The 23,620-nt window shown below is 37.6% G+C and overlaps 1 protein-coding gene across 2 annotated transcripts in view; it reads right to left on the bottom strand.

Annotated features, from left to right (window-relative positions):
- The window catches only part of SPINK5 (serine peptidase inhibitor Kazal type 5), an 80,376-nt gene that overhangs the window by 27,945 nt on the left and 28,811 nt on the right, over positions 1 to 23,620 (bottom strand). Inside the window, exons 8-19 of one of the 2 annotated variants that reach the window (XM_077897787.1) lie at positions 22,798 to 22,864; positions 19,033 to 19,160; positions 16,272 to 16,359; positions 14,272 to 14,399; positions 12,964 to 13,045; positions 11,519 to 11,646; positions 9,701 to 9,782; positions 9,233 to 9,360; positions 6,482 to 6,530; positions 4,627 to 4,754; positions 2,984 to 3,071; positions 438 to 565 (exon numbers count right to left, since the gene is read on the bottom strand). In XM_077897787.1, the coding sequence (XP_077753913.1) occupies positions 438 to 565; positions 2,984 to 3,071; positions 4,627 to 4,754; positions 6,482 to 6,530; positions 9,233 to 9,360; positions 9,701 to 9,782; positions 11,519 to 11,646; positions 12,964 to 13,045; positions 14,272 to 14,399; positions 16,272 to 16,359; positions 19,033 to 19,160; positions 22,798 to 22,864 (1,224 nt within the window). The remainder of the gene's footprint in view (positions 1 to 437; positions 566 to 2,983; positions 3,072 to 4,626; positions 4,755 to 6,481; positions 6,531 to 9,232; positions 9,361 to 9,700; positions 9,783 to 11,518; positions 11,647 to 12,963; positions 13,046 to 14,271; positions 14,400 to 16,271; positions 16,360 to 19,032; positions 19,161 to 22,797; positions 22,865 to 23,620) is intronic. The other variant, XM_077897788.1, reaches the window with a different exon arrangement.

Genomic DNA, 23,620 nt, shown 5'->3' with positions numbered 1-23,620 from the left:
AACCAGTAAACAAATTTTTAGCACTACTTTTTTTCTGGAAAATAAAGATATTGTCCTTCTCCCCAGAAAGCAGTGAGGGTGCTTGAAAATATTGACTAGATGTTAGCAAAGGTTCAATGTGTTAGCTCCTAACGATCACATCTTTGGATTATTCGTGGTAGTATAAACACAGAGAACAGGTATCCCAGGTCTTGTAAGCCATTAACTCAGAGGAATTTGCCCTGAGCATATGGAGCAATTCATGTATGTTTTAGAAAATGGAGAATACCTCAAAGACATGCACCAAGTATATGGCTTTATAATCATAATTCCTTGCACTCCATGCAGAGATAGCTTCCATATCTACTTCCTGGAGAAAACCTTCAGTCTGACCTCCCTTGCCTGTGCCAGGCCCATCTCCTCCCACATGCAGCAGCAGTGGATGCTGTTCTACTCACAAGAAGGCCTCACACATAGAGCACGTGTTGCCATGCATTTTCCCATCTGGGCCTTCAATGGGGTCATTCTCTCTGGTGCAGGGCAGGCGTCCGTTTCTCACATAGTTACGGTATTCACTGCACAGCTCCTGCCAAATGGGCATGGATTTAAGAATTGGGTAATGAAATACTGGAGACCACCTCCACTTACCCCTCTGAAAACTATACTAGAATGCCCCCCAAACATAGTGAATACATCAAAATGGTGATGTAGAAGGTCAACCGTAAGTCAAGATTCTTTTCAGAGGCCTAGCTCACACATTTCTGGAATGTAAAATTACTGCTACCGATCTCTAGAAAACCTGCAAGCCAACTCAAATATGATTCTGGGCTAGATACTGTGAGATATATAAAGATGAATTATCTACTGTTCCTTCTAGGGAAAAAAAAGCGGGATTGGCAGAATAATAGCTTCTACTCCCCAAATTGTCCAAGTCCTAATGCTCAGGCCCTGTGAATATATTATCTTACAGGGCAAAAGAGCCTTCACAGATGTAATTAGTTAAGAACTTTGAGATGGGGAGATCCTCCTGGATTATCCTAGTGTCTCCAGTGTAACTGCAGGGGTCAGTTCTTACGATTGGAAGAGTCAGACAGGAGAGAATGAGAGGGAGTTACAACTACAGAAGAACAGTCAGAGATGTGATATTGTTGGCTTTAAAGATGATGGAAGTGGTCCAAGAGCTAAGAAGCATACGTGGCTTCCAGAAGGGAGAAAAAGCAAAGAGACAAAGTCTCCCCTAGAGATTCCAGAAAGGAACTCAGCCCACCAACCCTTAGATTTTGTTCAGTCAGATCCAGGTCAGACTTCTAATGTAAAGGGCCAAAGATAATAAGTTTGTGTTACTTTAGACCAGCAGGTTTGTGGCAATCTGTTAGAGTAATCATAAAAACCAAATATAGAGTATTTAGAGTCTTTGGAGCAAATGTATAGAAGCATCGATGAGTTAGAATAAAACAAATTATATAATTGAGAAATAAAGGAAAATGGCTGGCATAATAGATGGTAGAACTATTAAGTATATTGTATAAATGGGGGAAACATTTGGAGAGCAGCAAATACTTATTCTGAGCCATGAAAAGTGGCCAAATTTTGACATATAGAAGAAAGGGATAGTCATGTCTGAGTATGGGCCATACAGAAAGGAAAGTTCATTGTATGTATAATTTTGAAGACTTAAGACATGTGAAGGACTATGTTGATATACATGGATAAGTTCCTTGGGACTTCTTAAAAATAATACACTTAATAAGATTTTATTATTTTATAAGTGAAGAAACGAAGACACAAAACTATCTGCCTTTCTGGTTGGAAGACACAGGCAGTATTTGAGCCTTGGCAGTTTAAGTCCAGAATTAAGGTTTTTAACTGTAATGTGACTGAGTCTACAAGATGGGACACCTTGAATCAATGCTTGGCATGTCGAAGAAGCAACAAGGTGGCCAGTATAGCTGGCACAAGGGTGGCAAGGGGTAGAAAGTAGGAAATGCTGTCTGAGAGGTGGCAGGGGTCTGGTCATGCATGGCACTGTAGGCCACTGGAAGGACCTTGGTGCTTACTCTAAGATGAGAAGCCATGGGTGGCATAACCTGCCTTATGTTTTTAAATAATTACTTTGGTTTCTGAGTTGAGGGTAGATTGTAGGGAACAAAGGTAAGAGCAGAGAGAACAGTAAGAAGTCAGGTCTTTCAAATTATAAAGGGATACAGGAGAGGAGAAATGAAGACCTGAGGCATATCCTGCAGGAATCTTGCAAATGGTGACAGGGTGCAAATTCTTAAGGTGCATGATGGGCATTATAGCCAGAACTTGTGTTCCAGTTGCTAGCTTTCAAGTTATGAACTATATGTATTTCCTAACTTCTTATCTGAGTCTCTGAGTCCTCTTCTATAAAATACACACAATAATACACACCTTGACCTGTTACTACAAAGATCAGTCCTAAAATTGCTATACCACATGGCTTATAGCTGCAGCTGAATAATTAATAGCCACCACCACCATCATCACCATCATCACCATCATCATCATGTGAGAATGCAAACCCGAGGCTCATATATGCTGTTAAGTAACTTTCCCCAAACCTCACAGAGAATTAATTGGGATTAAAACTTAGGGTTGCTTGCTTTGTTTTGTTTTCTTTTATTTGTTTGTTTTGAACGAAGCATCCTTATATAAAAAGAGAGAAAAATCTGAAATCTGCTTCTATTGGTTTATATTCATATAACAAGATATAGCCATCCATATATACTTCTTTACTGGCATAATACAATTTACATAATCAGTGGACAAAATAGTGACTCACCTCTCCTCAAATGCACAAGCAACTAAATCAGATTTGGTATTCTAAACTGAATGGGAAGAAGGAATCTCCTTATACATGAGGATCCAGATACATGTTCTTAGTCTGTGAAGTAACTAAGGACACTGGGATAAGGAGACGGGAGCGGGAGGCCTGCACAAGGGAATGGAAGAGTTACGTGGTTCTAATGTCTGAAACGACTACCTGTACTGCTTCTCTCTTCGACTTCTCAGCCTTTACTTTCTCCTTTCCTTCCTTGCCATTATTTTTCTTCTCTTCTTCTTCAAGTTTGCTACAATTAAAAACAAAGATACAGGCTAAGTACAATTTCCTATTCTCTTTGATAATGTATTTATAAAGGTATGAAGATCTTCCACACAAGGTCAGATTTACTCTTCTTTACAAATTTATCTAGTCTAAGAGGTGATACCCCTGTGCCCAGTAATGCAGATAATAAACAATATAATAATAAAATATAAACTCTCTTTAAAAAAAATAAAACTAGCATGTTTTTATCAGTGTGTGACCCTCAAGTAGTCTTTATCCCACCAGCCAGTGACTTCAATGATCTGAAAGAAACCACAAATGCCTTGATGTTTAAAAACTGTGCAACTTTTCCTATGTAAATAACAACCATATCAGTGACAAAAGCCAGAGGTGCTACCAAGGCAGATGATGGGTCAAAATAATGTTTCATTATAAAATTAAAATTTTAGATATTATTTTAAGGGAATTAATGTTCAAGTTGAAGTTCAAGTTTTACAATAATGATCCAAATCCAGGAAGATTCAACAATTAATATTTTGATGTTGATCATGAGCCTAAGCTTCTGGCTTCCTTGCCATTTTCTATTGATCTGTAGCTTATCAAAGCTAGAAAATCTGTAGCATTGACTACACCACATCCAGTTATCACCATGGACCAGCATGGACCAGTGGAGCAAGTGAGAGAAGAACTTTGATTTCCTGAATCTCAGACCACTTTGTACACTACTGGCCTAGTCTGTCAATTTCTCCTTTAAGGAACTATGAGCATATATACCTGAGATGGGACAAGGACATGTGAAAGTTAAGTTTTAACACCAACTTTGCACCTTTTACAACAGGTATTATTTAAATATTTTTCTTAACATTTACTTTAGCGTGAGACTCTGTAGAGGATTAGGAATCTAAGAAGGAGGAGAAGCAGAGGAAGAAATCATCAATTTCTCCTATACTGTCTCACACAATGGAGCTCTGGTCCCACTCACCAAAACAATGGCCTACAAGTCCCTGGATTTGCCTTTCAAAGAAGATATTTCAATAAACATCTCTTGCATGGGCTTGCCCCTTAGGGGTTTTACTCTCTAACTAAACCACTTATCAAAGTATTTATTCCACTTGTGCATGGTAATATCTCTGAAAATAAATGCAATCCTCTCCGTTCCATTTCTCATTCTGGTTATTTTAACCTTGCCTACTGGCCTCATAAACTTCTGTCTGACTGGTTTTTCCATAGTCAATAGCTGAATATATTCACAGAATCATAAAATATCAGGGGTGAGAGACAAAGATATTACTGCATTCAGATAATCAAATTTCCCTTCTCAGTTATGGATGATGATTATCAAGTATTAAAAACATAATAGCGCTAAATTAAGACTTTCCCATGACTTAACTAGAGGATAGAAGGATAACTGAATAGAGAATCACTGTGTGTTTTAGTATTACTTCATGTCTTATCCATGTGCTTTTAAACTTGTAGCATACAAGCCATGGTATATATTCTACAGATTTCTGAGGAAGCTGAGACTCAGATGTGAGCAATGATGAAGAGATTCAGTGGGACAGGTGAGGGTAGGTACTCACAATACACTTGCACACATGGCACACTTGTTTCCATGCATTTTGCCATCAGGGCCACGGACAGGGTCATTCTCCCTGGTGCATATAAGCATTCCATTTCTCACTTGCTTCCGAAATTCACTGCAGAGCTCCTGGAAAATATTTTCTCAGAATGACCATCTACCCTTCCTACACCTTTGCCTCTTCTGAGGAGTACGTGATGCAGAGTAAGAAGAAAAGCAAAAAATGTTGACAGGTAGCAGTTAATTGGCAAGTATTTACAAAGCTTCTGCCATGGACTCAAACTTGTCCTTGCACTACAGTAGATCTGAAAATATTCATCATCATCGTTCTGAGGCTGCTTATACTCCAGGTGCAGAAGAAAGCTGACAAAATTAGCAGAGAACAATATACACCTTTGTGTTATGTTACATATCACAGTCTATAAAAACTATGAAAGATCACAGGTGAAGGGGTTCCATGGACCTAGAACAGGAGGCTTCCTGGAGGGACTGAGAAGATTACTGAGCCTCCATGAGAAAGAAGGGCATCCTGCCATTTGCAACTACTTGGATAAAACTAGATGATACTCTGCTAAGTAAAATAAATGAGACAAAAAATACTGTATGATCTCACTCATGAGGAATCTGAGAAAGCTGAGCTCATAGAAACAGAAAGTAGAGTGGTATTTGCCAGGGTCTCGGGGTTGGTGGGGGAAATAGGGAGATGCTGGTCAAATGGGCTAAATTTCCAGTTATAAGATGAATTAAGTTCTGGAGATCTGCTGTAGAGCATGGGAACTATAGTTAACAATACAACAGTATATTATACAGTATGCTTGAAAGTTGCTAAGAGAGTAAATCCTAAATGTTCTCACCACAAAAAAGAAATGTATTTATGTAATTATGTGATGTGATGGAGGTGTTAGGTAAGACTATGGAAGTATCATTTTACAACATATAGGTGTATCAAATCAACACAATATATACCTTAAACTTACATGGTTTTGTATGTTAATTATATTTCAATAAAGCAGTAAAAAATTAAAAGAAGAATATGTGCAAAATAATTGGTGAATCTCATTTTCTTTAGAAGGCTGAGAAAGAAAAGAAAAACATGCTCAAACTATGAAATAAAGATATATTTGAAATAAAGATATGGAAGAGAGAACAAGTATGGTCCTTGGAGAAACTGATACCTTTCTGGGAGCTCTTTGATGAAGTAGAGGGATAGGAGGTATAGATTTCAAACAGGAGAGGTACAAGGGGAGTAGAGAGAAGGAGAAATGTGTTAAGACTAATTGGAAAATCTAAGATGATTTGGCAGCTGATCGGATATTATGGATAAAACAAGTGTTCAACTCTAAATTACCAATAAAAAGATGGTGTAACTAACAGAAAGTTAATGAGAAAATGAGTCAGTTTAAGGGTTGACTTTCAAACTGTGTCAACTCTTCCCAAATAAATATTAGGCTTATGTTTTGCATTTGTTAGGAAGTAAAGAACATAAAGATAATTCTTGTTTATGGCCATTATATGAGAGTAATCCAACATCCCCTACAGACAGATTCTGTTGTGCTACTTGTACCAACAGAAATCTAAGAAAGGCCAATTATGGAGAGTATACCTCACAAAGTAAGTTAGCCCTCTACTTTTTATAAAATGAAACTCAAAATCTGAATTATCATGCAATAAAATTGGTGCTCTAGAAACTTCTAATCTAGGCCCTTTTTCAGGTGAAAGGCTTTTTGTTTTTATTCATTTCAGGCATGACAATTGAAAAGGAAAACATTTCTGCTAGTGAGATATCTAGGATACTTTAAAGCAAAAAAAAAAAAAAATTGTCAAGGCATAGTATTAGCAGTCCTGAGAAAAATTACCTTTGTAGCTTCTCTTTTAGCCTTTGCTTTTGCTCTTTCTTCTTGCTGACTATTAGGATCAGGGGAAGAAAAAGAGAGAAAAAGAAGAAATGAGTCTTAGTAGAGTAGATTATTAATATTTATAGGTTGATCATTCGTTACTTTGACAATTTTCAAATTGTCACTCACAAAGATCCACTCACAGCAGTTTGTAATTCTATTGGCTAATAAACTGAATTCACTTCACCTCAAGAGAATAGTATGCAATAAAAAGTCCCTTAATAAGTAAACCCATATAGCTCCCTCGGCAAGTACACTGCAGTAATACCTTCCTATTGCTGATTCTTTTGCATCTGCAACGGCTCTCTATAAAGTGGCAATATTTGGCTTCTGGGAGGTAGTATAGCATGGTGGTTAACAGGACAGAGTCTAGAGCCAAACTGCATAAGGAACACAAGAAATGTCTAAACCTCTCTGAATCTTCCTCATCTTTAAATGGGAAAGGGAGAGCGGGGTAATTCTTCTCCTAGGATTTTCATGAGCATTAAATGAATTGATACATGTAAAGCAACCAGGGTAAATAACTGGCACATAATGAAATGACTGACAGAGTGATATAAGGGATTGGTATCATCATCATTGTAATTATTAAAAGTGAGACACTCCAAAAAACAAAAGGCATATGATGGAAACGGAGCAAGGGTGATAGCTCTTAACCATTTTAGGTAACTAACAGTATTGCAAATGAACTTTCCATAATTGGATCTCTAATATAAACAATTTAATCCTGTTGTATAGGCATAAAAAACCTAAACATGTAAAAGTTTTCATTTTAAAATGTAAAAATGTTTAATATGTAAAAATGTAGTATTTCAATCAACCTAAGACTTGCTCATTGATCAAATGAAAATATTTTTTAAAAGGTGAAAAGGCGGGGTGTCTGGGTGGCTCAGTCAGTTAAGCATCTGCCTTTAGCTCAGGTCATGACCTGAAGGTCCTGGCATTGAGCCCCAAGTCCCACATCCTACTCAGCAGAGTCTGCTTCTCCTTCTCCCTCTGCCCTTTCCCCCAACTTGTGCACTCTTTCTAATAGCTAAGTAAAATATTTTTAAAAAGATGAAAAGACAGTTGCATATCATATGAGAGTGTGCAAGAAAAGACTATGAAGAGAAAAATGATTCTTTTTTTTTTTTTTTTAAATTTATTTATGATAGTCACAGAGAGAGAGAGGCAGAGACACAGGCAGAGGGAGAAGCAGGCTCCATGCACCGGGAGCCCGACGTGGGATTCGATCCCGGGTCCCCAGGATCGCGCCCTGGGCCAAAGGCAGGCGCCAAACCGCTGCGCCACCCAGGGATCCCCGAGAAAAATGATTCTTAAAAAAGCCAATAGCTTTTGCTAACATACCCATAAAATATGACGTAATAAAACTTTCTTTTTGACAAGGAATTTTTATAGTGATGGGAGGAAATTACTAAAATAGCTCCAAAACTGTGAGGTTTCTCATACTTCTTTATATGGAAACTGCTCTATCCTTTACCATGAGTCTAAGTTGATTAAAAGATTTAACAAGTGTTTTCTTTCCATACTGGGAAATTATCAGAGGAAGCAGCAGAGCTGACCACTAGGTGGCAGGATTACTTCCTTGCCACGGAAAGATTATTGTAGAGGGTGAAGAAATCCAGACAGAAACAAGCCTAAATACAGGCAAATAAAATGAAATGCCATAATTTATAATGGCATTGCTAAGTGGTTATATTGTGTCTACAGCATACAGTGGAAAACATCACTTTCTTCATTTTTTTTTCCTGCACTGATATTTCTGATATTTCTATCATTCTCAACTTCTCAGGGCCTTTATTTTGTCATCTGTTACTTGTGATAATACAATAAAGACCTACTTCATATATTTGTTGCAAAGATTAAATGAGATTAGGTAGAAACGCATTTAGCAAGTATATGCCAATTACTTGCATTCAGTAAATTTTGGCTATGCGGATTTGGATTTTAGCACTTCCATGTGCAAACACTATGCAACAAATCTTCAGGATCTCTCCACCAGGGAAGACTGAATGACTGAATCCTTTCAGAGATACTGAGTATATAGAAAATCAACTGGAGTATCCCTTGGGACAAAGATAAAAAACCTTAAGGAATATTGTAGACTTTTGTTTGAGAGGACACATCGTGACACTTATTCTACGGTTATATTTTACTCCCCTGTACGTGAGCATCCAACTTTTACCATTTCTAAAGCAGACTTTACCTACTTCAACTATTACAAAGTTCATCTTGATGTTGCACCCATATCTTTGTCCCTATGGCTGTCATTTGTTTTAATTCTACTCATTGAGATCACACAGAATGAATAAGAAGAAAGGTAATAAATTAAAACAAACAAAAAATTTCTCCTAAAATTGTCCATGTACCATAATGACATTTTATCTGTAATCTCATCCATTTACTATTTTAGCTTAATAATCCTTCAGCAAACTAAAAGCAATTAGTATGGTTATCATAGAATATTCTCTCCTGTGAATAAAACATCTGGAGTTACCTCTAAAATGTCCTGAAAGAAATTATTATGGATCTCTTTAGATCACAATAATTGTCATCTGAAAGCTCTTCACTTGCTTTTTGGCTTTGTGTTTTCCTGTGTATGTTTTTTTTTTTTTAATTTAGTTTAAATGTGACACCCTAAAATGACCAATTGTTTAAAAGCTTCCCTCAGTTCCTTCTGTCTCCCCTTCAGGAGTCCTGAGCTCTACTCACAAGAAGGCCTCACACATGGAGCATGTGTTGCCATGCATTTTCCCATCTGGGCCTTTGATGGGGTCATTCTCTCGTGTGCAGAGAAGCTGTCCATTCCTCCTTACTTTTCGGTATTCAGAGCACAATTCCTGTGAAATTGAGGAAGGAAGTTTGAGGTTTTGAACACAGGTTGGATCCGCCTGGAAAAATAGCTGCAGTTTAGACTTTTTTTCTTAAATGGGGATCTGCAGTGGGCTTATTTTAGAATAGTTCTTAACTGGGAAGACATGACTATTTTTAAATGGTAAAAGTTATAAACTCTCAACCTAGAAATAGTCACATATGCGCATGAGTATATGCTCACATATAAATAAACACAAAGTGTTTGTAGAAATGTTTCCTACAATTTCAGGGGATTTATGAGTTTCCTGAATGCCATCTGTGGAGCCCAGGTCCACATGCCTCTGACTTTTGAGGAGTTCCCCTCACCTCAAAGGAAGCTGTGTTCTCAGATTGTCTCTTATTTCTTGACTCACTTTCCTTCTTTTTCTTTTCTTCCTCTTCTGCTTGGCTAAAAAAAGAATGATTAAAAGAGATCGGTAAGGATCATATAGAATGTCCAGACTGAAAGTGACCTCAAATATCATTTAATCATTACAGTTAATACTTATTAAATTCTGGGGCTCCTGGGTGGCTCAGTCAGTTAAGTGTCTGCCTTCGGCTCAGGTCATGATCCCAGGGTCCTGGGATTGAGTCCCAGCCCCAGGTTGTCAGGCTCCCTGCTGAGCAGGGAGTCTGCTTCTCCCTCTCCTTTTGTTCCTCCCCACGATTCATATTCTCTTTCTCTTAAATAAATAAATTAATTAATTAAATCTAAAGTAACAATAACAACAACCTTATTAAATTTTTACTATGTGCCTAGCCTGGGGGTCATTCCATGAAATCTTCCCAACTGTATGTTACAAAACTACTATTATAACCCTACATACAGATGACAAGAAAACTGACAGAATGGATTGCTTTCCCAAGGACACAGAACTAATGTACACTACAGATTTAAACCTAATCCAGGGGAAGTTTTTTGATCTTCCACTACTCACAACTTCTAATACTCAATATTTCTGATTACTATCTAGCTTTGCTTTAATCTGCCAGTAACTTCTCTACCTATATCATCCTTGAAACCCCACTAGGTCATTCTACCCTTGAAGTCCTCAAACTGTTTGGAAGTTGCTTCTGGCACTGAGCCAGACCCTTTCCAGAGCTTTTACTCATTGTTCCCACTTTCAACCACAGAGACAACTTCAAAGCAGTGTTGATCCCACATTTAAAAACAAAAGCTACTTGGGTATTTCATGACCATGACACCCCCTTGCTAACTGTCCCAAGCCTTAACAGTCTTCAAAGGGCATGGTTTTTATTCATTTCTTCTAAATATGTTCTTGTTTTCCTACTGAAGTGGTCTTCTCATAATGGAACAAAGAAATGGAACAGAAAGTTAATCTGAACTCACTGCTTGCATTTTCTAGAATCCCTCCCATAATAACAATAGTTGTCTGGTAGAAGAGAGATGTTGAACATGTAGTCACATGTCAATTTACCTGTGCTTAGTGCTATGAAGCAAAGTCCTGATCACCCTGAGGGAGAAACTGTGGGGTTAGGGATGCAGCTATTCAAGCTGGTGAGACACATGGGAGACCAGATTCTCATGATTCCTATTCCAAGTCATTCCCCCAGATCCTGTGTACGAACTAATGTACCATTTTGTGTATTGATTATGTTTGCTTTGTGATTTGTTGTGTGATTTCAGATTACTTCACAGCCTGCTCTGCAAGGGTAAGATCCTTGTTTTACATCCTGTACACTTTAACAGGGACTCAACCAGGGATTGATATGCAGGAATTATTCTTTGGAGTTGACTAGGAGTGACAACACCATGATGGCAAGATATGTGGTTCCTAACTTCCCTTCCCCTCACAAGAACAACTAACCTCTATTCAAAAGCATGACATGCCTGAGAAAATCCTAGAACACAGGGGCGAGGTGGCAGTACCCACTGTACCTCAGAGACCAAGACAGACTGCATTAGAAGGGTAAGAGAAGCAGCCTCATGTGGACCTCATTGCCCCTCTCTCAGATCAGAGCAGGCATTATTCTCTGATCCTTATGACGTTGTGCAAAAATGCCATTGACAAGAAACAAATATAACTAAAGAAATAAAATATAACAAAGTTAAAATTCAAAAATAAAAAATGAAGCAGAAAGGACAAAACTCTCCCTCATTTGCCCAGGTGCAGCACTACTCACAAGAACACCTCACACATGGAGCACGTGTTGCCATACATCTTCCCGTCTGGGCCCTGGATGGGGTCGTTCTCTCTAGTGCAGGGGAGTCTCCCATTCCTCACGAGCTTGCGGTATTCATTGCACAGCTCCTGCCAAGAAAGAGAAAGCAAGGTGGGGATACATTTTATTCCTATTCCAAGCAGAAGATTGGAACATAACCATTGGCAGAAACTAATATTATGCTTCTCTGACACGAGAATTTTAGTTGTGTTTCTTTCAAATGTAAAATTTAACTCAACAAACAGAACTCATCACTTGATAAGAGATGAGAACAAGTGAGACACAACAGAATGTCACAATGTAATAAAAGAGGTAGACAAACTCCACTATAATCTAAACAGAATAAAATAAGTGCGGGGGGTGCATGGGTGGCTCAATCCATTAATGGTCTGCCTTTGGCTCAGGGCATGATCCCAGGGTCCTGGGATTGAGCCCCATGTAGAGCTTCCTGCTCAGTGAGGGGTTGCTTCTCCCTTTGCCCCTCCACCTGCTCATTCTCTCTCTCTCACATAAATAAAATCTTAAAAAAAAATTTTAAGAATAAAATAAGAGCAAACATACAGGTACAAGAAAATCTGAGAACATAGAGGTTGGGACCATGAGATACGATTGTGAAAACTGGGGAAGATATCATGTAACAACAAGAATAATTTGAGTGAGACTAAAGAGTAAACAGGATTTTCATGGGTAAGAAGGGGATTGGGGAATATGCATATGAGACTGTAAAATTAGGAAACAAAGTAGGAAACCACATGAGCATAGCAGAACATGAATTTCCAAATGAAGGCAAGCGAAGTAAGAAGGAAGATATGGAGATTGAGGTATATCCTGTAGTTGATGATGAGCCATTTGTGGTTTTTAAGCAGAGCTGTATTGTGATCTGATTATTAATATTTGAAGCTTTACTCTAGCTATGTTAGGGTGGATAGTTGGATAAAGGAAAGAATAGCATCTAGAAGGAAAAGTAGGCAATAATGACTTATAGAAGCCTATGAGAACAAATAATGTAACATTTCAGAGGTAAAAAAAATATCAGGCTTTCTGTGTGCAGAATGAAGGTATTTTTATCCCAATTCAGATGTGAAATTTAAAAAATTCACATGTAGAAAATATACATATAGAATCTTTAGAAAGTGGTTTGCAAAAGCTAGCATAATCTGTAAGTGATGAAACCAGGACTAGAACCTAGTTTTTTCAGACTTCAAATAAGTTATTTTTACTCTACAGGGTTTGTCTTAGAAGCAGCAAGAATTGATCAAGATCCCATGGCATTCATCTCAATGCCATTCCGGATTAAAGGGTTATTCCCGGCAGTTTTTGCTGGATGATATTCCACCCTTTATTTGGCTCTGAAATATGTTCAAATTAGAGTGTCAAGTAGGACTCAATGGGTAGATTCCACTCACTGCATATAAGGGTGTTTTTTCAGATTCTCTTTTACTTCTTTCTTCCACTTCAGCCTTTTTCTTTTCTTCAGCTTCTGCTTGGCTAAATGAGAGAGAAAATGAGAAGAATCCATTGGACCAAACACAGGCAATTATTAGTCCACATTCTTGCATTGCTAATCTGTCCTCCCTCCTTAGGAAGAGCAATTTTGTCCTTTTATCACTATATACCAAAGAGAGGCAACAAAACAGCCTCTAGTATGGTAAGATACCATAACTTCTTCATTGTTTTTGCTTAATACTGAAAGAGTGATTGTAGATCTGGAAAGCTTGCTTTCTACAAAATACCTTTCTTGCCTGTGGTCAGAAAAGAAATACTATCAATGTCCATCAAGGAGATATTGAAACTAGTGCCATCATGAAATAGAGAAAGTGGCCTTTACAAAGCATATCAACTGGTTCCCTCATTTCACAGAGAGAAGGTGAGGCAGAGAGGGCTTTGGCTATACTCTTAGGACACGACTACCGCTAACCAAGGTCTTTCCTCTCAAGTCTATTGTCTATTACATCATGCACACCCTAGCTTTGTTAATTCACTATTCATGGCTATGTTATCTAAAGACAAAATACAGTATAGGTGGAAAAAGGCCAGTAATTTCCATACACTGATAAACCAAATGAACCTATATCTGCTTTGCACAATAGAATTATATTGCATGTACAGTTAACTGATGCCATTTCAACCACACAAAACAAAAGGCCACAGATTAGAAGTGTAAACCAATGACTTAACCTGAGTTCAATCAAATAAACTGGGAGCAGTTCCAAATTTTGAAAGTCAACTGTCAATTCTAACTTACTGAGAAATGTCACATTACATAAAGTAATATGTACTTTAATTTTATAAGAGTTCATGATTGTTTCATGGGCAACATTAACTCTAATAATCAGTATCTGCATTAAGTGCTTATGTTGGGCCCTAACCTCTCTGGAAGATGAGATACCTGTGAATTTGTACCACAGGTTCACCTATGAAGCTTCCACAGTAGGGAGAATGTGGTATTTGCACAAGCTCATGGCTGTTGGGATGTTCCACTGGGATGTTCGCTTTAAGAGAGCAAGTGTCAGGGAAGCAGACATATAGGAGTAAAGAGCTCTAGGTGCTTACTCCCAGAGCCATTGCTAACATTCTCAATGTAAGTATTCAACTCCCTCCCCTACTTCAAACCACGGGTTCCCCATTTACAAAAGCAGTTAGTTATATTAGACTCTTTGTAAGGTCTCTTCTCTCTTTGGCATTCTTTAGACACTCTGACATTCTATACTCACTAGAAGGCTTGACACATGGAACACAAGTTTCCATGCATTTTCCCATCTGGGCCACGGACAGGGTCATTTTCTCTGGTACAGAAAAGCATTCCATTCTTTGCATGATCCTGATATTCACTGCAGAGCTTCTAAATAATGAAAATGAGACAGTTTAGATATAGTTCTCTATTCTGATTATATATTTTTTAAAAGATTTTATTTATTTATTTGAGAGAGAGAGTGTGTGTGTGTGAGAGAGAGAGTGAGCAGGGGGGAGGGGCAGAGGGAGAGGGAGAGTGAGAATCTCCATGTTGAGCATGGAGCCTGACATGAGACTCGATCTCATGACCCTGAGGTCATGACCTAAGCCAAAGTCAAGAGTCAGATACTTTACCAACTGAGCCACCCACATGCCTTCTGTTTATACATTTTAGATGCTGCTAATTAAAGATATCAGAGAAGAGGAACTAAAGAAAAAAATAAAACTTTCAGGATTTAGGATCATCCTGAAATTTTGTGATACTTCCCTTGGTGTAATATTCACCCATTTAAGTATTCAACAAATGTATTAAGGGGGTATAAATATAAATGTGATTTCTACTCCAGTGGGAATGACAAGGAACGGCAAAAAGCTAAGAGATATGACACAGGTCTGAGTTAAATGGATACAACACAAAGGGAAGAGTGACTCATGGAAGTACAGAGAAGGGTTTATAGCTGAGTTATATAACTCTAGGATGTGTCCAGGTAAACCGTGTGGCAAATAGGTCCTCCAAGACCAATTATGACATATATGCAAAGATAGAGGGCCATAAAAAACTATGTTATCTTGAGATAATCTATTATTGCCCAGAATAAAGAATCAGCTGGGTAAAGAGAGGAAGGTTTGGGAAGTGGTTAAAAAGGAGACCATGAAGATAAGTCAAAACTAGATCACTGAACTTTGAAAGGGATTTGGACTCTATTCTTAGGAAATTAGAAAATGATAAATATATATAGAGAATATATAGAGAAGAGAAGATCATAAGCAAATCTGTATTTTAGAAAGACCACCCAGACAGATTTGTGAGGATTTGAGTGATTGGAGACTGAAGTTTGAGAAACTATAGAAAAAATATGGAAAGGGAGGGAGGAAGGGAGATAGGGAGGTAGAAGCAAGGAAAGAGAAGAAGAGAGACAAAGAGGAAGGAAGAAACTGGAAAGATAAAAGGATTGTTTTGATTTGAGAACTAAAATTAAAGGATTGAGGGAAAAAAATCAGTTGAAAGTGAGGCTTAGACAATAGGATGCAATCACATGAAAGTAGAAGGGGGAACTAATGAAGTAGGCTGTTTTATGAAACTGTGAACTCCATACTACAGAAGGTGGGCTAACTCACTGTAAAAAATAAGTTAAATAGGGTTTATTCATAGAATGAAATGGTCCAAATATCCTCTAGGATACCTTCAAATGTTAGCTTTTCATATGGCCACTGAGTTGTGGAAATATTTCCCACTCTATAAAAGCAATGTGGAAAGTGAATTGAATCTTGAGGATTGAGGAAGATGTTGGCGCAAGGCATAGAGACCAGGCAGGATGCTAACGCATCAGTGCAAAGGAAATCTAGTAGATACATAAACTAAATGGGTAGTAGGAGAGAAAAAGACAAATGAATAGTTAAGAGATGCTTAGAAAGTAGAATATGGTATGATTTTAAAGGAAGCAGACTAAAATGTTACATTGAAGACCTCCAAAACAACTACCACACAAATTAAACTTCGAATTCAGATAATGCTTTGATATGTTATCTTCATTTAAAAACAATTCTAATAATGGTTAGCTCCAAATACAGCTATTTGGAGCTAGAAATTGTAGTGTTATAATTATTCATCTAAATCTTATGAAATAATAATGATAAATAACCTTCCAGAAAATCCATCAATAATGGAGGAAAAACAAACCAATACTGAAAATGCATGTTAGAGTAAAATGCACACATACACCACAAAAGTCAGAACTAAATTGATCAAACTAGTCTTCACCTCAATTTCTCTCTTAACCTTGACTTTTTCTTCAGTCTTTTTCAGATTTTCATGTGCTTTATTTTTTTCTTCTGAAAAAAGCTGTTTACTGGGAAAAAAAACAAAAATAAATACATGAATACAGATGCTTCAAATCCTCACGTTATAAAATAGTCATTTAGGTGCAGGTGGAAGAATAAGAATAGCCACGTATTCTTGAGTTCTAGAATAAACACGTTCCAATCATCTTATGGCTCCTTATTAGGTTGAAATCTTCACTCTTTCTCCAAAGAATCCCTTTTATTTTGTCTTCATGTTTGCCCTTCCTCTCACCGCAATGACTTTTTTTGTCATCTTGTCTTCTTTTAAATCTCCTCAGCTTAAATTCTACCTTCTTTAAGAAGACATTCTAGACCTCAAAGTGGAAGAGAACTATATATCTGTTATTGTATTTTCATACCTGAATATTTTCTTAAGGGATAGTTCTCACTCTATCTTGTAATGTGTGTGCGTGTGTGTGTCTCTGTGTGTGTGTGTGTCCATGGCTTATTTCTGCTATTTAACTTTAAGCTTCTTGAGAGGAAGGATATTCATTCATACATTTACTCAACATTTGGCTTGTAACTACTTTTTGTCAAGTGTTGGCCTGGTGCTATAGTGGCATATAAAACAGACCCATATCCTATGTTCTCAGAACTCAGAAGCTAGTCAACAAATAGTCATAGAAATAAATACATTATTACCAGCTGTGATGATTGCTATGAAATAAAATGATTAAGAGTTATAGAAATCTATTTCAATTAGGAATTTCAGGAGATCTTATCCAAAAGAAGGGTAATTTTGAAATGCCACAGTAGAGACATTAGCTGGCCAAGAGTGAGACAAACTGGCAGTAGGCCAGTTTAAAGGAAAGGGCTTAGAGAGTTCAAGGATCTGAAAAAAGGATGGGACCTTGTCTGAGACATCTTCATAAATGCCATAATTTATATGCTGTGGGATTTGCCCTTCCTCTCCCCACCCCCCCCCACCTCCTTCAGATGCCTGAGATGAAAAGATAAAGTTAATCCAAGTCACATATAAACATGAAGTTTTTGTGGGCATCGACATCTATTCTGTCACACTGGGATAATTACTACAGGAAAACGGCCAAAGTCTTGGTACCTGCTTTCACCCTCATTCTGTATAGACTGTCTTGTAAAAAGGCTTACAGAGGTGTTGGGAGGAAATATTAAGAAGTATGCTGAAATCCAGTCTTCTCACTGGAAAATAGAATCCATCTGTAAACTAATATTCGATAAAGGAGGAAAGACTATCCATTGGAAGAAAGACAGTCTCTTCAATAAATGGTGCTGGGAAAATTGGACATCCACATGCAGAAGAATGAAACTAGACCACTCTCTTTCACCATACACAAAGATAAACTCAAAATGGATGAAAGATCTAAATGTGAGACAAGATTTCATCAAAATCCTAGAGAAGAACACAGGCAACACCCTTTTTGAACTCGGCCACAGTAACTTCTTGCAAGATACATCCATGAAGGCAAAAGAAACAAAAGCAAAAATGAACTATTGGGACTTCATCAAGATAAGAAGCTTTTGCACAGCAAAGGACACAGTCAACAAAACTCAAAGACAACCTACAGAATGGGAGAAGATATTTGCAAATGACATATCAGATAAAGGGCTAGTTTCCAAGATCTATAAAGAACTTATTAAACTCAACACCAAAGAAACAAACAATCCAATCATGAAATGGGCAAAAGACATGAAGAGAAATCTCACAGAGGAAGACATAGACATGGCCAACATGCATATGAGAAAATGCTCTGCATCGCTTGCCATCAGGGAAATACAAATCAAAACCACAATGAGATACCACCTCACACCGGTGAGAATGGGGCAAATTAACAAGGCAGGAAACAACAAATGTTGGAGGGGATGCGGAGAAAAGGGAACCCTCTTACACTGTTGGTGGGAATGTGAACTGGTGCAGCCACTCTGGAAAACTGTGTGGAGGTTCCTCAAACAGTTAAAAATAGACCTGCCCTATGACCCAGCAATTGCACTATTGGGGATTTACCCCAAAGATACAGATGCAATGAAACGCCGAGACACCTGCACCCCGATGTTTATAGCAGCAATGGCCACGATAGCCAAACTGTGGAAGGAGCCTCGGTGTCCAACAAAAGATGAATGGATAAAGAAGATGTGGTTTATGTATACAATGGAATATTACTCAGCTATTAGAAATGACAAATACCCACCATTTGCTTCAACGTGGATGGAACTGGAGGGTATTATGCTGAGTGAAGTAAGTCAGTCGGAGAAGGACAAACATTATATGTTCTCATTCATGTGGGGAATATAAATAATAGTGAAGGGGAATATAAGGGAAGGGAGAAGAAGTGTGTGGGAAATATCAGAAAGGGAGACAGAACGTAAAGACTGCTAACTCTGGGAAACGAACTAGGGGTGGTGGAAGGGGAGGAGGGCGGGGGGTGGGAGTGAATGGGTGACGGGCACTGGGGGTTATTCTGTATGTTAGTAAATTGAACACCAATAAAAAATCAAAAAAAAAAAAAAAGAATCCATCTGTACTCAGAAACAGACACACATCACTAGGATCTACTTACTAAGTGATATCATGATTTTAGAGGACAGCAAATTGCTCAAAAATTTTCAACAACAAAGCTGCATCTCAACATTGTTCTTATTCGTCATTCCCATCAAGCTCCACTTTACCCATCCAATTACTCCAAAGAAAACCACATTATACTCACAAAATTTCAGCACACAAGGCACATTTATTGCCATGCATCCTGCCATCAGGGCCACGAATTGGGTCACTCTCCCGTGTACAGTAAAGTCTTCCATTCCTCACTTGGGTTTCATATTCTTTACAAAAATCCTGCAAAATGATAAGTAATTACATTTAGCACTTTTCTACTCTTTAACATAGAAAATGCATGTCATGGATTTATAGTCAAAGAATGTTGTGTCTAGAAGGTATGGGTAAACATATAACATATTAGTGAGAATTAATAAGAAATAGTAATTATGTTATGAAATTACTTGGTACATGTTTCTACTATGTGGTATATTTATTAAAAGAAAAAAGAGCAGTGAGGCACCTGGGTGGCTCAGTCAGTTAAGTCACTGACTCTTGGTTTGGCTCAGGTCATGATGTCAGTATCTTGAAATGGAGCCCCTACTGGGCTCTGCACTCAGCAGGGAGTCTGCTTCTCTCCCTTCCTCTCCCTCTACCCCTCCCCCTGCTCCTGCATACTCTGTCTCATAAATAAATAAATAAATAAATAAATAAATAAATAAATAAGCTTTTTTTTTTTTTAAGGGTAGAAGAACCTTATAAAGAATAAGACTAAGCAAATATCTCCTAAAACTAGATAGCTCTTAACTTCCAAATTTATGAATAAAGGATTATAAAAAAAATAAAAGGTCTTTCAGGAGAGAGATAACAAAATGGAGCTGCCAAGACAAAATAAAAAAGTTGCCAACAAAGCAGAATAGGAGATCTATAAGATGAGATGCTTAAATATTATTTAATGTGGGTCAAATCAAGAATAATCCTATCTGGTTTGCAAGGAAAGTTAATAAGGTGGCATCCATCGTCCTCTCTGTGAATGTATGGCCTCCTGTACTGATGTTCATTTTTATGTGCTCTGCCTCATTTATGGATTTCCATTTCTAACATAGTAGGTAGGAAGCACAGAGAGAGTCTAATTTTCCTTTACTCCCCACTGGAGAAAGGTCAAATACCAAGACTAAAATTGAAATTTAAATTTAAAAGGCTGTGACTTTCCCAAATAACCCAAGAAAGGTTTGTACCCAGATTTCCCAATGCTTTGATTCAGTACTTTCAGGTTTTTCTCTGTTTGGAAAATTCTTCTATTTAAATTGAAGGCTATACTTCATATTTACATCCATATTTATATCTATATCTATCCCAAATTACTCTAAATTTAGGAATCTCTATGTCAAGAAACATGTTTTGTGATAGCATATATTACTACATAACATACAAAACAAAGCCTACAAAAAAATGCTTCTCTAAGCCTTTTTCAACTTCCCATTTCAGCCAAGAAAAAAAAAAAAAAGCATAAAGAGTATGGTTTGAGGGATGCTTAGGTGGCTCAGTGGTTAAGTGTCTGCCTTCAGCTCAGGGTGTGATCCTGGAGTTCCAGGATCGAGTCCCACATTGGGCTCCCTGCATGCAGCCTTCTTCTCCCTCTGCCTGTGTCTCTGTCTCTCATGAATAAATAAATAAAATCTTAAAAAAAAAAAAAAAGAGTATGCTTTGAAGCTGGAAGAGCTGAGCAGCTAAACGTTGCCTCTAACTCCCTGGGAGGTCACAGCAAAGGCCCATCACCTTAGAGACCTCAATCTTATCACCTATACAATGAAGTTTTTGTATAGATGCTCTTTAGGGCCTTTTCTAGAAAGATGTCGTATTCTCAATTTTTTAAATAATAACTGATAGTTCATTAGGACACTTTTAAAAAGAATCCTAATAAGACTCCTAATAGGAAGATATTTGTTTTTGGAGGAGCAATGGGTGTGCTCCAAACTTCCTGGTTGTAATAATCTAGGAATAAAGACACAGAAGACAATCCCTGATAATCATAGCATGGTAATAAAATTACTGTTCAATGGTTCCCATAAAAGAAACAATGATAATGTCAGTTTATAAGTTGTGATTCATGCAAGGAGATTCTGAAGAAAAGCTTTTGTGAGCAAGACAAAGACAGGTTAATTATGGGGCAGATATTGAGCCATCACTATAAAGCAGTCGTGTTCAACACAGTCCTGTCCAGCATTCCCACCAAAACAATGACCCTAGCCACAGAGAAAAAGAGGGAAAAATAAATAAGATCTGATGATAGATAATGGAAAAGAACTGTCTGTGTTTATAGAGTAATAAGATGCTTAATATTACAAAATGATGCCAAAGTTTTGGACTGAAGTTGAACCACCAAAGAATTGCTTTTCAAATCTCAGTTATTGTTGAACAAATTAGTGATGCCTGAATGCTCCATGTTTCTTCATTCAAACTCCGTTGGACTCCCTATTTAGGGTGGGAAATTTGCTTGATTGAATAGCATTATGAAGTAGAAGTTCAGTCCTTGACTATCAAAAACTGGATCTGTGTCTCTCCTTAGGAAAACATATGCCCATCATCCACAAAAATAGTATACTTGTTGTAGAGTTTCTCCCAATGGAATAGGGGTCCCCAAATGTGAGGCATTCTGGATCGAGTGGGGGCTGGTGGTGCAGGCAGTGAAAGAAGGCAGAACAAAAGAAAAGTTTGGCGAATACACCACAAAGAAGGGTAGGAAGGATAGCAAAGGAAAGGCTGTCTGTTATGAGGCAGTGGGTGGGGGCTGTATTTAAAGGGGGAAGGTAAGTAGGCATGGGAATGTATGGAATTCTCCTTTTTGGTATGTATGTCTGGGTATAAGGAGCCCTTTGGTTAGTTAGGGCTGATGGATCTTTTGAGGTGACCACCTATGGGCCTGTTCATATTCAGCCAGGGGATTACTGTGGGTCCTTTTGCCTTGATCAAGTTTCTGTTTTTCAAGCCCATTGCCCAAAAGAGGCCTCTACACTTGTATTAGCACAAGAGGGTACAGCGTGTGGACTCACATTTCAACAAGAAAGTAAAATTGAGATCGTTTATCCAACCTTCTTAATTTGGGACAAAGAAATTGAGGCCCAGAAAGAAGAGATGATTTGGTCAGTTTCACACAACCAGAGCATAACAAAACTATGGGTAAAACTAAGTTGCTCTGACTTCTCAACAAAAAGCTAGTCATTTAGCAAAGTAACTGCCATCACTTTCAGTGAAAGTAGGGTTGGTGATTTAGGAAATCCAAACTGTATGACCTGCAATGTTTATTCAATCACCTAAAGGAATAATTTTTTATACTAAACAATTAAATTGCATAACAATTTGAAAAAACTTCATTTTCAGGGTACTTTGAAAACCAATCTCAATATCTGTTTTGATATTTTTGTTTAAACAGAAGCAAGATCTTTATAAATGCAAGCATCACTGAATGCAATAACCGTAATGGAAAAATGAATTACTCCATTTTGTATCAATGGGATCAGACATAAAATGCACCAGTGGATACATTGTTTAAAAGACTCTAGAATTATTTTAAAGTTATTCATGTCTAATTTTTTAATGTTACATTAAAAAATATTCAAAGCAAAATTAATCTACACTAAGCCAGAGAAATCCGGTGGAAATTGAGCAGAATTAAATTTGCATATTTCCTGATTTACATTTTCTTTCCTTTTTTCTTAAAAATAGCATATTTTGAGCTTTAGTTAGGAAATGTAATTTTATATTTAAATCTAATGATTAGTATACCTGAAATAGTCAACCTGGAAAGTTTGAAATTGAGGGAAACAATTTATCGTAAAAATTAAGGACAATGACATTATTGAATTCCTCAAAGATTCAAGCCTAATTTTGTTAACGCTTTGGCCACAAGACCAAAATATGTCGGTGAGTAATTTACGTTTTTGGCACTTCTTCGAATTCTGGCTTCACTTGCTCTCTTGGCATTTTCTTGAGCTTCTTTTAAGCTGTTAAGAAAGAGAACAGCTGGTCAGTTTATGGCTCAATCATATTTTTGGTGTCCAATTCTGTGCTAGGCACTTTCCTATCCTTGGCCATAACTTGTGAAACCAATCGATTTACATGACACAGCCTTTTCCCTGTCTTGAATTCTAGCCAGAAAATTGCCAAAGATAAGGAAGGGTGTGAAACTGACTCACTGACAGTCAATTAGAAGCTTTGTACTCTAAGAGTAGATGGGTGTGACTCCTTGATTGACAAACAGAAGATTGTCCGGAAAATTCCCTTTAACTGGCAGAACCAAGAGCTTTTTAACACAACGCTGTGACAAGGGTGAAACCAAACTGAGCATTTGAGGTATTGCCGTCCACACCCTTATGCAAACCTTTTCTATACCTTGTAAAGTGTTTGTTTGCCTTCATGTAAAATCACTGCTGTTAAAATAAAAAAAAAAGCCACATTGAACTGAGCTTCTAAATCCTCTCATATCTGTTACCTAATTACATTCTCATCCCAGAGACAGGCATTATTAGTTCTACAGAGGATGAAACCAAGAGTTAAACCAAGAGGTCAAATTCTCTTTTTTAGCTAGTGCATGAAAACAAACAGAAAGTCACAGAACTGGGGCAGGTTGGAACACTATAGGCACATGTCTTCTAGATAAGAAAGTAGAAATTAGGCTTATTTCCTGTCTGGAAACCAGATATAATCACTGTTTTGTAAACCTGATAGGACCTGCCCTTGAATTCTCTAACCAGCACACT

The sequence above is a fragment of the Canis aureus genome, chromosome 5 (genome assembly GCF_053574225.1).
Source record: "Canis aureus isolate CA01 chromosome 5, VMU_Caureus_v.1.0, whole genome shotgun sequence".
In the NCBI taxonomy this organism is placed as follows: Eukaryota; Metazoa; Chordata; class Mammalia; order Carnivora; family Canidae; genus Canis; species Canis aureus.
The sequence above is the reverse complement of the archived record's forward strand: the minus strand, read 5'-3'. Positions and strand labels throughout refer to the sequence as shown.